The sequence below is a fragment of the Chlorocebus sabaeus genome, chromosome 11, assembly GCF_047675955.1.
Source record: "Chlorocebus sabaeus isolate Y175 chromosome 11, mChlSab1.0.hap1, whole genome shotgun sequence".
In the NCBI taxonomy this organism is placed as follows: domain Eukaryota; kingdom Metazoa; phylum Chordata; class Mammalia; order Primates; family Cercopithecidae; genus Chlorocebus; species Chlorocebus sabaeus.
In genome coordinates this window covers 113241787-113260852 of record NC_132914.1, presented here as the reverse complement: position 1 = coordinate 113260852, position 19066 = coordinate 113241787, and the positions used below count along the sequence as shown (strand labels likewise).

At 37.1% G+C, this 19066-nt stretch overlaps 1 protein-coding gene across 3 annotated transcripts in view; it reads left to right on the top strand.

Moving 5' to 3' along the window:
* MED13L (mediator complex subunit 13L) overlaps positions 1-19066 on the top strand; it is a 317548-nt gene that overhangs the window by 168115 nt on the left and 130367 nt on the right. For all 3 annotated transcript variants that reach the window (XM_008004842.3, XM_008004841.3, XM_073021142.1), the window contains one exon: positions 11893-11976. In XM_008004842.3, the coding sequence (XP_008003033.1) occupies positions 11893-11976 (84 nt within the window). The remainder of the gene's footprint in view (positions 1-11892; positions 11977-19066) is intronic.

The window sequence follows — 19066 nt, the reverse complement described above, 5'->3', positions numbered from 1 at the left end:
AGAAAATAATGATCAAACAAACCATCTTTGTACAGTTTGTATGGATGACTTCAGATTCTTTTGAAAAATGGTACTAATCCTGTTGTTCTTTAAGATAATTTTCTCTTATCAAACTTAGTGTAGCTTTGTTCTGTGAATGAAAATTACCCTGCTTATGAGATAGGAAAGCAAATTTAAATAATTGTTGTTGGCTCCGTTTATTCATTGTCAATAGAAGTTGGAAGGGCTAATATATGCTTGCTTATCTGTGGTGGTGGATATCATGAAAATTATGCATGGCTTCCCCCCCCCCCCTTTTTTTTTTATATAAAAGCTTAGCTAGTGTTAGTGTTAGAGTATATTTTATGTGTGGCCCACAACAATTCTTCCAGTGAGACCCAGGGAAGCCAAAATATTGGATATCTGTACAACCATTTATTGTAGTCTTTGAAAAATCTGTGTATAATATGAATTTATCAAGATACAGTTTACTATCTAATTCCTGGCAATTTTATGTTATGTCTTTTCATTCTATTCAGATAAGATGTGGATATTGAGAGTTTCTGGCTTGAAAGCTACAACTGAGGGTTTTTGTTTGTTTGTTTGTTTGTTTTGAATCGGAGTCTCACTCTGTTGCCCAGACTGGAGTGCAGTGTTATGATCTCGGCTCACTGCAACCTCTGCCTCCCAGGTTCAAGCAATTCTCCTGCCTCAGCCTCCTGAGCAGCTGGGACTACAGGCGCGTGCCACCATGCCCAGCTAATTTTTGTATTTTTAGTATAGATGGGATTTTACCATATTGGCTAGGCTGGTCTCGAACTCCTGACCTTGTGATCCTCCCGCCTTGGCCTCCCAAAGTGCTGGGTTTACAGGCATTAGCCACGGCGCCCAGCCGAACTGAGGTTATTAAAACAGATCATCAAGGACTTTATCACTTGGAGAGTGTTTGTGGATCCCCAGCCGTTTTTTCCTTAGTTTGCATGTTAACAAAGTTTGTATTGTGATCTATTATTTCTGCTTTTTATTTTTTAAGCCTAAGATAGGTTTAATTAAAAGGGAATTTCATTTACTACCTTGAGAATCTCTCACAGCTAAGCAGGAGCCATATAAATTGACCTTCTTTCCAAAAGGCTGCAATTTCTATTGTATACAGAATAATGTCGCTGAAGTGAGTTATTGAAAAATAATTTTACTATAGAAATTAAGGAAATTTCTCACAGAATAATATAATTTCATTTGTCATTGCTGTTGATTGGTGCCGAGCTAATTTTATATTGATGCTGTGTAGAATATTTTAAATTCTATGGTAATGTGACTTCAAATAGCACTTACTCAGTTCTCCTGTAACTCTTCAGTGTTTGTTGAAACTATATTGTATATATCTAGCTAGGGTCATCAGTCCATTAAAAACACCGAAAAAGTCACTGCTACTTACTCAAGAGCATTTTCCATAAAGATATCAGACAGAAGAGAACATAGTTAGCTTTAATTTTGTGTCTCTTTTTCGGGGTACGTGTTTAAGTCCTTTTCTTCACTTCCTTCAGAGATAAGAGATATTTTGGGTCTCAGTTCTGCCAGTTAAGTGTGTGACACATGCCAGTGACTAAGGCCTGCTGAGCTCCTGTTCCTTCACCAGTAACATGGTGATGGAGGGATTCTTTGGCTCAGCACAGTACCTTTCTCATTTTAAGAGCTCAATAAATGGTTAACTGCTGTTGATACTAGCTAACAGAAGTGTTGATGATACTACCTTTTCAGAGTTGGAGACAAACATTAAAAGTCACATAGTCCATTTACCCAGCTAATTCTGGAATCCCATTTGCCCAAGTAATTCTGGAATCCCTTTCTATAGTATCTTTTTTCCCCCCCTTTTTTTTGAGACATAGTCTCGCTCTGTTCCCTGGGCTGGAGTGCAGTGGCGGGATCTTGGCTAACTGCAACCTCTGCCTCCCGGTTTCAAGCGATTCTCCTGCCTCATCCTCCCCAGTAGCTGGGATTACAGGTACCCACCACCACACCTGGCTAATTTTTGTATTTTTAGTAGAGATGGGGTATCACCATGTTGGCCAGGCTGGCCTCGAATTCCTGACCTCAAGTGATCTGCCCACCTCGGCCTCCCACATTGCTGGGACTATAGGCGTGAGCCACTGCACCCGGCCTTATGTCTTTTTTACTGGATATATACTTTTTGTTAAGCACAGTTTCCCAAAGAGTTCTTTTTTTATCTTTAAAGAGTGTTTAATATTAGAAAGTCTTACACTGAGCAGAAGTCCGTCTTCCTCTAACTTTCATTTCTTTGTTAACTCTGTTCTTTGGGATCATTTATAACGCAACCAGTTCTGCATACATGTGATGGCCTTTTTGATATCTCGACCCTCCTGAATTTTTCTTTTTCTGTTTGTGGTTCTTAATATATAATGTTGAATTCCTCGCCTTTTCTTGCCTGCCTTCCAGATGTCCATCCAATTGGTCACATTCTCTTCATTTTGGCCTGCTTCAGGATACCATAAATGTTTTATGAAGTATTCAGTCAGGTTAGGCTCAGTTATGCAGTAGTAACAGAAGACCTGAAAGATCTTACTAGCTCATCCAATAGAGGTTTATTTCGTGTTCATTGTGAGTAATTGATTATAGTACTATATCCTCTTCCCTCCGCAACTCATGTTGAGAGGGCACCCTCCTGAGTAGGACTTGGTGGGTCCATGGTAGAGAGCACAGAGCAGTGGCGGAGCACATAGTCGCCCATTAGTGCTTTTGCTTGGAAATGGTATGTCCCATTTCTGCTCACATTTCATTGGCCGAGACATTCAGCACCAAGCTTAAAATCTAATGCATGAAAAGGTATCATCTTTCAGTAGGAAGATACCGAAAGTACATGGCCAGGCTTGATATCAGTGGGACAGAAAGGGATAGCATTTGTTTATATAGTGTATACATTGGGATAGTATACCTTTGGGAAAAGAATATATCTATCTTACCTCTTAATTGAGTTATCTTCGCCTTCTGTTACTGTAATCTGTCTTCCAGACAGCTGGCCAGTTATGTTACTGAAACAGATACGTTTCTGAAACATACCTATGGCTATATTTATACCTGGTTTTTAAAACTTTGAGTCTTACTGACTTCTTTTTGTCATTTTTTAATTTGTAATTTTTTAGAGTTTCAGTATCTGAGAGTATTTAGACATTCTGAATTTTATAGTTTTAGATCATGCAATTACGCTTGTTTTTCATCTCTTTTGAGAAAGTAAATGTGCTTCCTATTTTCTTAATGATCACTTATCTTTTTTTTGTTTGAAAAATGCCCAGAATGATAAAATACCATTAATGTAGTTTTTACTTATGTAGAGTCTCTGCTAGTCCCCTCTACTTCTTTCTATCCTTCCCCCCTTTCTAATAATGCACCAGTTCAGACTGTTCTTCATCAGTCTTCAATTTAGGGAAATTTTGTTAGGTATTTATGATGAACTTCTCAAAGGTTACACTTTGTATTTTAAGTTCAGATTGCCTCACACTCCTTAGGGGAAAGTACTTTGGCTATCAATAGATGATGAGGAAGAAAAAATCTGCGGTCATTTTTCAAGAGTTTCTTCATTTGGCATTTTTAGTATTGCAGACCTAATGGCTGTTACTTTGTTAGGATAGTTAGTATAAGTTTTCATAATATACCATATCCTTTTCACCGAACTCTATCAAAATAAAATATTGGAGGTAAAAGGTTTTAAAAAGCCAGAAAATATGTGCAGTTCAAAAACTTTTGAAGAGTTTTTCTTAGTGCTTCGGTGATTTGTACCACATATGGAACTTAGGAAAGTCTTGCTTTTCTAGCTATGTAGAAATATTTAAAAGGTCTGACACGGTGCTGTCACATTGGCATTATGTGCGGTAGTATACTTTAAATTTTCTTTTTAGAATAAAATATATAAGTTAATTTCAATAGAAAGCTCATTTTTTTCCCTCTAAAATGCAAATGATTGCTTTGCATACAAGAGAAGATTACTTGGGTCTTTTGAAGTTGTTATGCTTTATCATGTCCATACTTACTTAGGGAGACTTTAATCTGTGGGTATCTGATATTTGTAAAACATAACGACTCTTAAGAGCAGTCAGCTGCTGCTGCTGTACTAATGGGTTGTTAGTGTATTTACCCCATGATAGTTTATAACACAGCTGTAAAATTGCCTTTGGCTCAGAGCTGGTCTATTTGCCAAGATTCAGTGTTTAAAGTTAAGATATTTTACGTGGAAAATACAGTGAAAATAATGTGGGGAAAATTGGAATTACAATTATGATAAGAATAGCATTATATTTGTCTCTTCCTATCTTTCAATATGTTGTGTTATTGTAATACAGGTGATGCAATAGAGGTGATTATCGAGGGGCAAATGAGGCCGGGCACATGGCTCATGCCTCTAGTCCCAGCACTTTGGGAGGCCGAGACAGGTGGATCACCTGAGGTCAGGAGTTTGAGACCAGCCTGACCGACGTGATGAAACTCTGTCTCTACTAAAAATGCAAAATTTTTAGTTTTTGTGTGTGGTGACGCATGCCTGTAATCCCAGCTACTCAGGAGGCTGAGGCAGGAGAATCACTTGAACCCTGGAGGCGGAGGTTGTAGTGAGCCGAGATTGTGCCATTGCACTCCAACCTGGGTGACAAGAGTGAAACTCCATCTCAAAACAAAAACAAAAACAAAAAAACGCAAATGAACAATGGCCTTGGATGTGGTGGTGAAGGGATTTCAGAATTACATATTCACTGGAGCAGGGTGGGATGTACCACCCTAGTTGAAGAAATCATGAGGTAATACTGTAACATTGAGAGTCCTTGGGTATAATGTGATAACAGGAGCAAGAAATCAGTAATCAGTAAATACCAACTTTATTGAAATAACTGTTTATTTCTCTAAAGAAAGTAGGAGAATGAGTCTTTAGACTTAAGGAGCATATACTTTAATGAAAGAGACAGTACAAATATCGTAGACACAAGTGACTGAAAGCACATGTCTGGTTGTAAATGTCTAGAAAGAAACATTCAACCTGAGACTAATCAGCTATATATTGAATATTTTTTGGTCAAGGGAAGGAATTAAGACTTTAAATTAAAAAAAAAACAAAATTGATCTGGGAGCAGCGGCTTTTGCCTTTCTAAGCCTAGCTACTCAGCAGGCTGAGTCAGGAGGATTGCTTGAGGCCAGGAGTTTGAGACCAGCCTGGGCGACAAAGTGAGACCCCCATCTCTAAATAAAAATAAATTAAAAGTAAAGAAATAAAAAATACAAATTAGCTGATTGTGGTGACATGTACACTTGTAGTCCCAGCTATTTGCGGGGCCAAGGCAGGAGGATGGCTTGAGCCCAGGAGTTTGAGGCTATAGTGAGCTCTGATCTGCCACAGCACTCCACCCTGGGCAACAGAGTGAGACCCTGTCTCTAAACATAAATAAATAAGTATATAATTTGGTAGTTGGAGAATGAGATTAGACACTAAAAGTTTAAAACTAGAGGAGAGATAAAGTTTTTGAAATTACATTAGAATGGACATTTCAGGTGAGGCTTGGCCTGTGAAAGAGGCTAACCAGACAGGCATGTTAGAGAGGATGGGATAAATAGGGCTTGCCTGGCGAGAGGAGATTATATCCACTAGGGCACAGTAGTAGCCTAAAGTAATGAAAATATAGGGATCGCCTGGCGCGGTGGCTCACGCCTTTACTCCTAGCACTTTGGGAGGCTGAGGCAGGTGGATCATGAGGTCAGGAGTTCAAGACCAGCCTGACCAACATGGTGAAACCCCGTCTCTACTAAAAATACAAAAATAAGCCAGGTGTGGGGGATCCGTGTCTGTAATCCCAGCTATTCAGGAGGCTGAGGCAGGAGAATCGCTTGAACCTGGGAGGCAGAGGTTGCAGTGAGCCGAGATCACACCACTGCACTCCAGGCTGGGTGACAGAGCCAGACTCTGTCTCAAAAGAAAAAGAAAATGAAAATATAGGGATCACTTGGGAAAAGTTTCTTCAGCCCCTCGATTATGTAGGTTTATTTTATTTGCTTAGGATTTGGGAGCATTGTAGTTTCTAGGAAGGAGACTTCTTTGCATATATATTTGATTTGGATTTGAATGGTGAGCAAAAGGCTTTGATGCTGGTGGAGATATTCTAGTATGAAGTAATGTAAAATTATTCTATATGAACTGCCCTGTAACTCTGTTAATGGTTAACAGAAGATGTAATTTTGTTGCGGTTATGATAGCGAAATCTATCAAAACTGTCATACTTAAATAATTTGAAGGGCCCAGAAAAGAACAGAGCTAGTGGTGGGCTGCCTTCTATACCTCCCAACTGTCTCATCTGGGAAATGGCTTCCTGAACTAGGCTGTGGCTGCTCTGGTGACATTTGTAATCTTACGTCAGATCTGCCTGTGGCTTTGGGATCAGAGTTTGGGGGTGCCAACTTTGGAGTCAGGCTGCATTTGCGCTTAATTATTCAGAGCCATATGGCATGACACAGGAACATTAGGTACACACACACACACAGCCTGACTTCATTTTCATTTTTCAGCAGCTCTTTTCTTTTTGAAACAGTGATTTTGGGGAAGTGGCGGGGATTGGGAACAGAAATAATTTCCTATTGCTTAAAGACCATTTTGTAAATCTGGCATCACAATGATCTTGCCAGATAATATTATACTACTTTACAGCATTATATCATATTTGGAAAGTGAAGCCATTCAGAAAATCTCAATAATAATGACTGGGATTACTTACTGAGTAGAGAACCAGGGTTAATTGATACATAGTCTTAGCACTATTTATGATGATATTGATTTGAAGCAATTTTTGGCAGATGGAGTGTGTCTGCTTGACTTATTTATTTTTGAAGTTAAGTATAAATTTTGACCCTCAAAGATTGATAGAGTTTAAAAATGGGAAATTATATTTCTGATGTAACTTTTATATCTTAGAATTATCTGTCATTAAAAGATTTGCAAATTATATTCTTTAAAATATCATTAAAGCATTTGGGCAGCAGTGCTGGTCATACTAAACATTTTTTAGTGTCTATGAATCTGCTATGATTTTAATCTTCAGTGGGATATGATGGGCTATAAAGAAGTGAAATTCATAGATTTTTTTCCCCTCAAACACCAATGTTGCGTTAGCGAGAATACATACACATAAGAAAATTCAACTAACTGTACAAGACTACCCATGATTACTGATTATAAACAAGAAAAATACCAGCATTACATGAATAGGAAAATACTCCTTGGTATATGGCATTCATTTCTCATATATTTATTGAGCACCTCCCAATATAAAGCATACATTTAAGCGTGTTACATAATGGGTAGTTAAATGTTTGTTGAATATTGTCAGTGAATAAGACAGACACCATCTGTACTTTATTCCCTGACGAAACTATCAGTTTTATCTGATAGTTTTAAGCTGTAGAACTTAATCATTACAACTCAGTGGTGAAAGTGCTGATTTGTAGATGTTAGAGTAGTGTGCAGGCTTGATTGGGGACAGAAAGAATGAATAGAATTCAAATTAGAGGAGAAGGGAGAAGAAAGAGATTTCAGGCCAAAGCAGGGTTAATAGACATTAGTGGTAGTATTTAATATAGAAACTCAGAGCCAAGGACATGCTTCATAGTTTACCAACCCTATGTAATTGTGAACGATGTTTTGCTCTTCCACACGTTTTTCTGAGGAAAGAATTTATAATGACTTTCATTAATTTTTGTTGTTGTTTTGTTTTTGAGGCAGGATCTCGCTCTGTCACCCTGGTGGGGGTGCAAGGGTGCCATCACAGCTCATTGCAGCCTCGACCTCCTGGGCTCCGGTGATCTGTCCACTTCAGTTCCCTGAATCCTGAGTAGCTGGGACTACAGGTGTATGTGACCACACCCAGCTAATTTTTGTTTTTTGTAGATGCAGGGTTCCACTGTGTTGCCCAGTCTGGTGTCAAACTCCTGGCCTCAAGCTATTCTTCCACTTTGGCCCCCCAGAGTGCTGGGATTACAGGCCTGAGCCACCATGCCTAGCTCATTAATTTTTTTTTTTTTTTTTTTTTTGGAGACGGAGTCTCCCTCTTCACCCAGGCCATAGTGCAGTGGTGTGATCTTGGTTCACTGCTGTCTCTACCTCCTGGGTTCAATCGATTCTCTTGCTCCAGCCTCCCAAGTAGCTGGGATTACAGGTGCCCACCACAACACCCAGGTAATTTTTGTATTTTTAGTAGACACGGGGTTTCGCTATGTTGGCCAGGCTGGTCTCAAACTCCTGACCTCAGGTCATCCACCCATCTCGGCCTCCCAAAGTGCTGAGATTACAGGGGTGAGCCACCGTGCCCAGCCAATTTTTAAAAAAACTGTAGATCCATGACCCAAAAACGTTTGAGAACCAAGGACTTTGTGCCTCTATATAGGCTACTGTTGAGTCAACATATTCCCATGTATCAGTTAGGTCTTCCTTAGCAAAGGCACACCTTCTCTCTCATCTCTTCCTATAACCATGTGGAAATACTTTCTATACTGCCTAATCTTGGAGGGACTCTGTGTGTATCTCCCATCTCTGCCACAATACTTAAAAAACTGAGTGAAAACACTACTTCATGCAATTCTCTGCTGTCATGTTTTCCTTTCATTGTGTGGGAAATCATCGATCACAGGGAAACTCATTAGCAAATGAAAAATCATGTAAGTTATCTGTGACTCTCATTTGGAAACACATGGTTTTCAGATTGAAGCATTAGTATTTTCCATGGCTGTTTTGTGTATAACAACCTTTTGTTGACATTGCCTGATGAAGAAATGTGACCTGCAGTGGGAACTCAAGGAGATCTATTCACACAGTGTTGGACTCTCTGACAGCGTTTTCGTCAGCCTTTTGCTTTTGTCCTTAAGTGGTCTTGACTGTGCGCTGCTCTTCCACCCTCCAGACCTTGTTTGTTTTTTCTGGAATGAAGTCAGCATATAGAATTTGTGACTTATTTGATAGAAGAGCAGATAAACTTTCACACATTGTCCTCTTTAGTCACAGATATTTTATCTGCTTTTATTTTATATTATACTGTCTATAGCCTTGGATTTTTCTTTCTGAACACTGTAAATTTATGATTTGTTATTGGATAAATGGTTCTTTTGAATTCTGACCTTCAAGACATAATATGAGGAAATAAATATTTTTAAAAACAGTATTTTCTAAGTGAGTATGTGTGTTACTGGAAGACTGTTCAATGTTTGATGTGATGCCATACGTGTTACGTGCCCTATTGCTTTTATTCTTAGCATTATCAATTTTAAGATACACCTTCAATTTAACAATGGCTTTTGGAGAATAAAGAAACATTATCACATTAAATAGACCTGTAATTTACAAGGTACATTTGGACTTAAGAAATAAGGAAAGAATTGGGAAAATGTGACAGCATGAGAGTTGGTATATGCTAATTATTAGATGTCCTGGCTCTGTGATCAGGTATACCTGGGCTTGTGTGCAACTCTGCTGTTTATTATCTGGATGGCATTCTCACTGTGCCTCAGCTTCTTCATCTATAAAAATTGCTATTGTAACACCCATCTTTTATTACTATTATGAGAATTGAATGAGGTACTGTGCCTGGTAATCAACCAGGTAGTGGTGGTATAGTGATTCTGGTAGCAGTTATAGATAATATTATTGCAGAAACTTGGTGTCAAACACTAGAGTTCTAGTGGAAATATGTTTATATGTACTCTAATAAAAAATATAATTAAGTCTGTTAGCTAGTGAATAAACTGTGGAGATACTTCTTCAGTTTTGCTTCTTGAGTACTTCCTCCTTGGGTGGGTGTGCCATATTTCCTATTCTAAATTTAATGGAGTCACAGCCTTTACCCCTAAAAAGCATTTTTTTTTTTTTTTTTAACTTACAAGCTTAGGAAAACATATATGGTTACTCTGAAAATGATTTTCTTCATTGTGAACAATGAAGATTGCAGTAGAAATTTATTTTCAAAGTAAAACCAGTTGAGCCCAGTGACTTTTTGGTACATTGATTCTCCGAATTGACTGTGCCCAAAAGGAGTTCCATTGTGGTCATCAGAAACAATTACCATTTACTAACCCATCTAACCTGTAATGAGTTGGGTGAGGGCTTGAATTGTTTCCATCCTTCTTGATGGTATGGAAATTACAGAGGCAAAAGCCATGTGCAGAATTGCCTCAATATGGAGTAAAGAATTGCTATATAACTCTTTTGCTGGTAGGTAGAACCTTGTATAGAAGAATCACATTCAGTCTTCTGATATCTTTTCTTACAAAATATGTAGAATTTCATTGAATACTGTTAGAGATAACTGTATTTCACTAGTTCTAAGTGTACACATTTCCCCCATGTCCCCCCACATTTTTATATTTTTATTTTTATATTTATTTATTTTTTTGGAGATGGAGTTTCTCTTTTATTGCCCAGGCTGGAGTGCAATGGCGCGATCTCAGATCACTGCAACCTCTGCCTCCTGGGTTCAAGTGATTCTCCTGCCTCAGCCTCCCGAGTAGCTGGGATTATAGGTGTGCACAACCACGCCCAGCTAATGTTTTGCATTTTTAGCAGAAATGGCGTTTTACTATGTTAGCCAGGTTGGTCTCGAACTCCTGACCTCAGGTGATCCGCCCGCCTCGGCTTCCCAAAGTGCTGGGATTACAAGCATGAGCCACCACACCTAGCCTCATTTTTATGTTTTTAAAATCAGTTATACTCCTTACAATCCATGACATCCACCGTTGGCCAGGTGACAGTTAACATATAGTTGTTATTTGCCTGTACGTGAGTGAACTTGGTCATAACTCTCTGTATTGTTGTCAGTTCAGCTGAATTGTGTGTATTATTGTTGTTACAAGAATTGGGTTCACTTGCCATTTAACATGTCTTCAAAAATACATGTTAGAATACCTGTGATTTGATGTTAAAATGACATACAGAAGTGGGCCATAGCTTGTATATGAGTAAAGCAGATATTCATTATAGAAGACACAATTGCAATTCCTTGTTTCTCGCAAAGCCGTAATCAAGTACTTTATTGTGCCTACAAAAAGAAAATACCTAAGATAAAGCTGTGCTGTATTTTTGTCACTGAGATCCTTGTCACATAAAAAGCATTGCCTATCACATGCCAAGCCAAAAAAAAAAAAACAACCAGCATTAAAACTTGCAAGATGGGCTGGGCACGGTGGCTCACACCTGTAATCCCAGCACTTTGGGAGGCCGAGGTGGGTGGATCACTTAAGGCCAGGAGTACGAGACCAGCCTGGCTCAACATTTAATAGAGACCCCGTCTCTATTATAAGTACAAAAATTAGCCAGGCATGGTCGTGCACACCCATAATCCCAGCTACCTGGGAGATTGAGACAGGAGAATTAGTTGAACCTGGGAGGTGGCGGCTGCAGTGAGCCAAGATTGCACCATTACCCTCCAGTCTAGGCAACAGAGACACTGTCTCATTAAAAAAAAAAAACAAAAAAAAACAAAAAAAAAAACAACAACTTGGAAGATGGGTGTCAGTGGCTTGGACGAGTATCTCTGACGTTCTCTTAAGAAATGCTATATTCCTAACATTCTTGATGAATTGAAATTATGCAGAAGTGTGATTTTATTTGAAGTAATTCTGAAGCGTAAGATGTTTTAGAAATACATCAATCAATTTATTTTGCTTACTTGCATTTACATTTTCCGTTGGCATAAGATTCTATGCCCAGTGTCTGAGAGTTCTTTTGGGAAGTATAACGTAAAACTTTTAAGTGATAAAACATTTTGGTAGTTTAATTGGTGGTGGTTTTATTTTTGGTGATGTATCTCATCTGGTGTATTGCGTTAGCGACTTACTAATTTGTTATTGATATTATAAAAGTAATTCTTGATGTCATTATTTTAGGTGCCTAATGGATAAGAACTTCGTTAGGATTGGGAAATGGTTTGTCCGACCCTACGAAAAGGATGAAAAGCCAGTCAACAAAAGGTGAGCCTTTAGAATGCTCTTGGCTTTTTGGTTTCTTTGGCCTTGTGGGTGGGAGAACAGCTTATTGATTTTATTTATTTCCTAATAATGTTAGTAGTTTAGATATACTCAAATAGATTCCTGGATCACAGTGTTCTTAAATACTATATTATTAAATTTATATTCAATATTAAAGATTGATTAGAAAGGTGATTGCCAATATACTCATGTTCAAACACATATTACTATACTATTTGGAATTGAAATAATCTGTTTTGTTATTTTCCATTTTCCTTCCTCATCTTTGACTTTTTTTTTTTGAGGCCAGGTCTTACTCTGTCACCCAGACTGGAGTACAGTGGCACCATCTTGCTCACTGCAGCCTCAACTTCTCAGGCTCAGGTGATCCTCCCACCTCAACCTCCCAAGTAGCTGGGACCACAGGTGTGTGCCACCACACCTGGCTAATTTTTTGTATTTTTGGTAGAGATGGGATTTTGCTGTGTTGCCCAGGCTGAGCTCGAACTCCTGAGCTCAAGCCATCCGCCCTCCTTGGCCTCCCAAACTGCTGGGATTATAGGTGCGAGCCATTGCGCCTGGCCTCATCATTAATTTTTTAAAAGTGTTATATGGCATAAGTTTAAATACGGTGAAGACATGGTGACAATTTTTGTGGAATTCGTTGGTACCCCCTTAAAGAAGATCAACACGTCCTTGACGATTGTAAAACCAGAACTGTGAATTACTTTCCTAAACAATCCTAAACTTTTAGCCATCGTGTGTGTGTGTTTAAATGCAGTCCTTGATACTATACAGACATGGAATTTTAGATCAGTCACACCAGAAGCTGAAAACAGAACCCTCAAAATTTAAAATTTACTTTGGCTACCTCTGAATGTAGCATACACATAGTTGGAATCATAAGTTGATGGTGAATATTCATTATTGATGAGCATGGTATTCAATTTAGATTCTGTTTTATTATCAGTGTACTTGCCCTAAGTGTCCCAGGTACTGGGTGCAGATTAGAGCCCGTAAGCCTTACATAGTAGTTTTAAGATTAGGCCTTTTCTTTTGGTTGCAAAATTTCATCTGGAAACTCCTGCCTCATTAGGAACCTTTGCTTGCTTAACTTTCCTGGTTTCTAGCAGAGACTTAATTAGTAGTCTTCTCACTCAACCTGTCTGCCTTAAATCTTTAATGAAATGGTTGTGGAATCTTCTCATTAACCAAACATGATTTATGAAAATTTTCAAAGCAGATAAATTAGGGACCGGAAGTTTTCTTTGTCAAATCACCATAAACTTTTTTGAAGCATTTTCGCTTTTCAGTACATTCAAAATCCTTTAAAAAGTAGCAATGTGTATGGATGTGTAAAAGTTTGATTCTGTTTACAGATACTTTGACTGATGAAATGGGATTTTTTTTCCTTATATATATATGTATATTGATTCGGCTTAACTAATGTGTTTCATGAGTTTTTACTTTTATTTATTTTTACTTTTTTTTTTTTTTTTTGAGACAAAGTCTTGCTTTGTTACCCAGGCAGGAGTGCCAGTGGCGTGATCTCAGCTCACTGCAACCTCTGTCTCCTGGGTTCAAGTGATCCTCCCACCTCAGCCTCCCAAGTAGCTGGGACTGTAGGCCCACACCACCACACCCAGCTCATTTTTTAATTTTTTGTAAAGACAGGGTTTTGCCATGTTGGCCAGGGTGGTCTTGAACTCCTGAGCTCAAAGCAGTCCGCCAACCTTGGCCTCCCAAAGTTCTGGGGATTACAAGTGTGAGCCCTTATGCCTGGCTTTTGGTTTTTAGTTTTAATCTTAGCATTCTCCTTAAATTTACAGAGGACTTAAATTTAAATTTTCTGAGGTGTTTAAGACTCTGCGGAGTTAAATATGGAGTGCTTTAGTCCAGTGACCTTCTTTATCATTCTGAGTGCATCTGTCCATGCCTAGCATGGATTGTGTCACTGGTGAGTTAACTGAGCTAGTCATAAAATATCTTTAGATCATAAAATACAGGATGATTTCACAGCCACTGGGGATGAAGAGGAAATGTAGCTACAAAATAGGGATTGAAGGAGTATCAGTTCATATGTTAATAGTAAAAAATAATGTTAAAAAGTCAAATATAGTTATCAGCCAAGTTTATATAGAGTTTGTATATCTTTCCACTCATTTAGGCTCCAAAAATCTGCATAACTTTAGCAAGCCTGATGTAAATAATGCATGTAATGTATTTGGGAATTTGATTCAATGTAAGTGGGAGGCTGCTGATATCTGAGCACTGTGATTGAATGAATTTTAGACTTTATATTCATAATTGAATGTGGGACTTTGTTTTCCTACAGTGCAGAAATGTAAATTATTTTGAAATAATATTTCAGAAAAGCTTAACAATTAGAAAATTTAAACCAAAGATGAATTTAAAAATTAGCATTTGCTTTAATAAAACTTTATTAGGTATGATGACCTTTTCCTCCTCTTATTCTCTGAGTGGAAAATAGAGCCTCTTGGTAGATGTTGAAATAGGATCTCAGTAGTCATGTCTGAGATGGACAGTTTTAAACGGACAGTCATGCTGTGGAGCAGAGCATTTAGCATTAGAAGAGAAATTGGGTTCACATCTTATTCTTCCACTTGCAAGTTAGATTTTGGACAAGTTTTATCTCAGCTGAAATTTGATTGTTATTGAGTTGAAAATCATAATGTCTTAAGAGGGTTATAGTGAAGATTAAATTAGATAATTTATGTGGCAGTTTATAATTTAGTTGAGAGAAAGTAGAAATGAATTAAATTAATTTTTCTTAAGTTTAATTGTGTCTTTTTTGGTACGTTGGAACAGATCTGTTTAGTGACTAATGGAGAGGAAAACCTGTTGCCCAGTGCTAAACAAATTAAATGTACCAATTTATATTTTAGAAAAGCTCTTGTTTCTAAGTATAGTGTAATACTAGCATATAGTATCTATATATAATACCTATAATCCTAGCATACAGTATATATGATATATATGCTATATAGATATACTATATTTGCTAGGATTACTAGCATTACTGATTATTAATATTACTGATTTGTCATACTGCATATTTTAGATATTCTAATCATCGTGAAAAAAATACTGATGAATGAGTTCTCCCTGTTGGAATAATAGCATGTGATTTTTTGTGCTATAATTTCTTTCTGTACTCCTTTAAAGTTCTTGTGCTATGATTTCATTTACTAATGGACTCCTAAAAGAGTTCTTAATGTTTGATATGAGTTGATGTTCATGAGAATTCTAAAATAGATTATTTATATATTATATATTAAATATATGTATTTGATTAGGTAGTTTTAGAAACATAGAAATTCATTCAATATAATTTTTTCTCTATATTGACATCTTTTGTTATTCATATCCTTGGGAAAAGATTAAGTAGAAAAGACAACTTCGGATTTGCCCTCAAGAGTGGTGACGAACTAAAATCAAAGATACAAAATTTCTGTTTTCTGAGGTCTATGTTGAACTTGAAAAAAAGCTTTTGCGTTCAGAATATGTTCTAAAACAAACCAGTGAAAAATAAATTCTTTTAAAATCATGATTATTCCAATCATGCAGGTTCTCTCTGTTGGGAAGGCATTTGTTTTCTAATTTAATTTCAATCCACATTTTATTACTGGAGATTTTGAAATCTATATACTTTAGTCTTTGAATGTCATTTTTAGCAAATAGTTTATTGCCCTCAATAACAGTGGGCCTTTGATCTTTTTTGGTATCAGGTATACAGAAGCTAAGTTAACTTGCTAATTCATTTTTCTGGGTTAATTTGCTGTCACTGACTCTTGGGCAAACCTACTCTGCTCTTGGGTGATAACTCCAGAGAGCATCACATGTTTTCAAATATTCTAATTACTTTTGTATGTGCTGATAGCACATGTGCACATACACCCCCACCACACATACACCCATACACACTGAAAGTATATTACTTTATGGTTTTTGTCTTTTCTCCTCTTAACTCTGGACTTTTAAAAACTTCTTTTTTACATTACCTAACATACATATTTAAGAAATGTAAATACATTTTTTGATTTAATAGCAAAGCGTGTATTTTGTGTAGCAATACATTATTAGCTCATACCAAAAATGTTTTGATGTAGGAGAACCATATTTAGCATTTTGAAACTTTCATTTCCTTTCCTTTCTTATCTTCCCCTTTATCTCCTCACAGATAACAACCTGGTACTCCATTTTCTGAATTAATTTGCTATCACTGACTCACGGGCAAACCTGCCCTGCTCTTGAGTGGTATGCCTTCTCTCCATCCTCCTCTTTCTCTCCAAACTCTATTATAGCCCAGTCATCTGTGTTATTTAGCTTGTAGAGGTGCCCAGATAAGAAGGCAGTGAATGGTTCCCTAGTCTAGAAGGTGAGCAGACACTTCAAATGTGAATGGTAAAACAAGCCTCTTTCTAGTGTCTAGAAAAATGAGAACAGTAGCTATTTATAATTTTTTCTCTATTCCTCATAAATTTACTTTGCACATGTGGTGCCTGTCTGTTAACAAGGGCTTGCTGATGGGAAATCCATAGATAAATATTAATGGGACAATTTGGACTTACGTAATCATGCATAATAATTTTACAGCTTTTTTCTTGTAGCTCTGTAAAATATTTAGTCATTTTCTGCGAGTCTATCTAGGGAGTTACAGTATTCTGCCATTTGAATATATTTGGGGATTGTGTGAAAAGTGAGAAGAGGGATGAAGTTAGAGTCTTGGCAATCATCAACTTTTTAAAAATGGGTAGAAAAACAAGAATACATAAAGGAGACTGAAGAGTCAACTGGAAATGAGAACCAAGAGAGACTGGTGTTACTAGAACCATGGAATTTTAAAGTTTCAAGATTGATCAGCTGTGTCTGCTATAGAGGCATGTAAAACATGTACTATAAAGACTATTAGATTTGGCAATTATGTAGTCATGGTGACTATAACATGGGCAGTTTCAAGTGGTGAAATTCCAATTGCAGCAGCTTGCATTATAAATGGGAGTTGAAGTGAAGATACTGAATGTAGAGCTCTTGCCATATTTTTTACAAGTAGCTGCAAAACACAAAACTGTTGATTCCAGGAAGGAAGCAGACAAACACTTAATAAGGGCTTGTGATAAAGCTTAATAGTAGTAGCTATAATTTTTAAAAGTATTTTCCGTGTACCAGGTACTTTGCTCTGTAGTTTCATAAACATATATAGGGGAATGTTAAATTGAAAGACCACTTCAACCAGAGGTGATGATAGTTAAATACAGTATTTGCTTTCTAGCTAACTCTTCTAGTTTTTTCTTTTTTTCTTAATACCTTAAAAGAAGTTATGACTGTTAGTTTTTATTTTTCACTTGTGCTATTAGTGGTCTAAACAGTATATGTCAACATTAATTACTGATTTTTACACTTTAAAGTAAAATATATTTAAATATATGCTATTTTCAAGAATGATTGAAAATACCTTATAGTAAAAGATATACCTTGTTTTTAAAATTCTTTTTTATAGTAAAAGATATACCTGGTTTTTAAATTCTTTTTTATAGTAAAAGATATACCTTGTTTTTAAATTAAATTAAAATTTTTTTTTTTTTTTGAGACAGAGTTCCACTCTGTCGCCTAGACTGGAGTGCAGTGGTGCAATGTCAGGTCACTGCAACGTCCCCCAGGTTCAAGCAATTCTCCTGCCTCAGCCTTCCAAGTAGCTGGGATCACAGGCATGTACCACCACGCCTGGCTAATTTTGTATTTTCAGTAGAGGTGGGATTTCACCTTGTTGGCTAGGCTGGTCTTGAACTCCTGACCTCAGGTGATCCACCTGCCTCGGCTTCCCAAAGTGTTGGGATTACAGGCGTCAGCCATGACACCTGACCTATACCTTGTTTTTTAATATACTGGAGAGATTGAGAGAATACCGTTATTGTAATTCCTTTTTAAATTCCGGCTAGATAACTGAAACCAAGCCCGAAACAAATCTCTCCTTGTTCAGTAGACCATTCATCCAGAAATATAGATGATTTTCCATTAACTATTTGACCTTGTGGGACTTAGTGAATCCCTTGGGACTTCAATTTTAGCATTTATTTCTAAATTGTCCTTTAGCTTTCAGATTCTCTGATTCTCTAAGTGAAGTGAATTTGGTGAAGTCTGGACATGTCTTATCCATGTATGTCTCTGTATATATCCAGATCTTTTGTTCTTTTTTTCTCTGCCACTTAGGGCGTGTTGCCTTCGTGGTATTTACTTCTGCTATAAGCAGAAAGTAACTCCTGTATTCACCAATGTGGGAGATTTGATTCCATTCTTCCCAAAAGTTGGAAAATTTTAAAAGAACATGTTTGTAGAGAGGGAAGGATTGTGTTAACTCGAGTAACGATATTCATAGTCAGATTAAGAAATGGAAGGGGAAATTGTAGGTACCAAATGGGAGTTGAGGTGTTAATTTCAGTTTTTATTACAGAGGTGACCACCTTTTCACCTTTGCTTAGGGTGTTTTAGCCAAAAGCCACTTTCCCTGTTGGAAAGAAAGTCAGTTGAAGCTTCAGAGCATGTATGAATAAAGGTTCAAAGTTTAACCTTTTAGTAGCATGAGGGAAGTACTGTTCAGTTTACTCATATCTCAGCCTCATTTAGGATGTTGTTTCTGGTATGTTTTTCTGACCAAATAATAGACTGAGCCTAAGTACCATAGAATGATATTGCAGTATATCAACTAGATCATTCTTATAGATTAATGAAATGGATTACTCTAGAAGTTGACTACATTTTAAAAAGGAATGTTTTATCCTCTGCTTTGTAAATGTAGCTAAATTCAGCATACTTCGCTGAAGTATCTTAGAATTTAGAGAAAGTGTAAAAATGACTATGCCTGGAAGGTTGTTTCCATTACTTTTTCATGGCATCTCAGTAACATGGGGGGAATTTTATGGCAAGTTAAAAACAGACTTGTCTGAGGGAAATGACTGCTCCTATTTTTTGCTATTACTATATTTTTTCATTTCCACATTTATTTTGTATTTACAAAATGAGAAAACAGTTCATCTGTGTAGGCGAGAGGGGAATGTTGTCTTAATTTTAATTT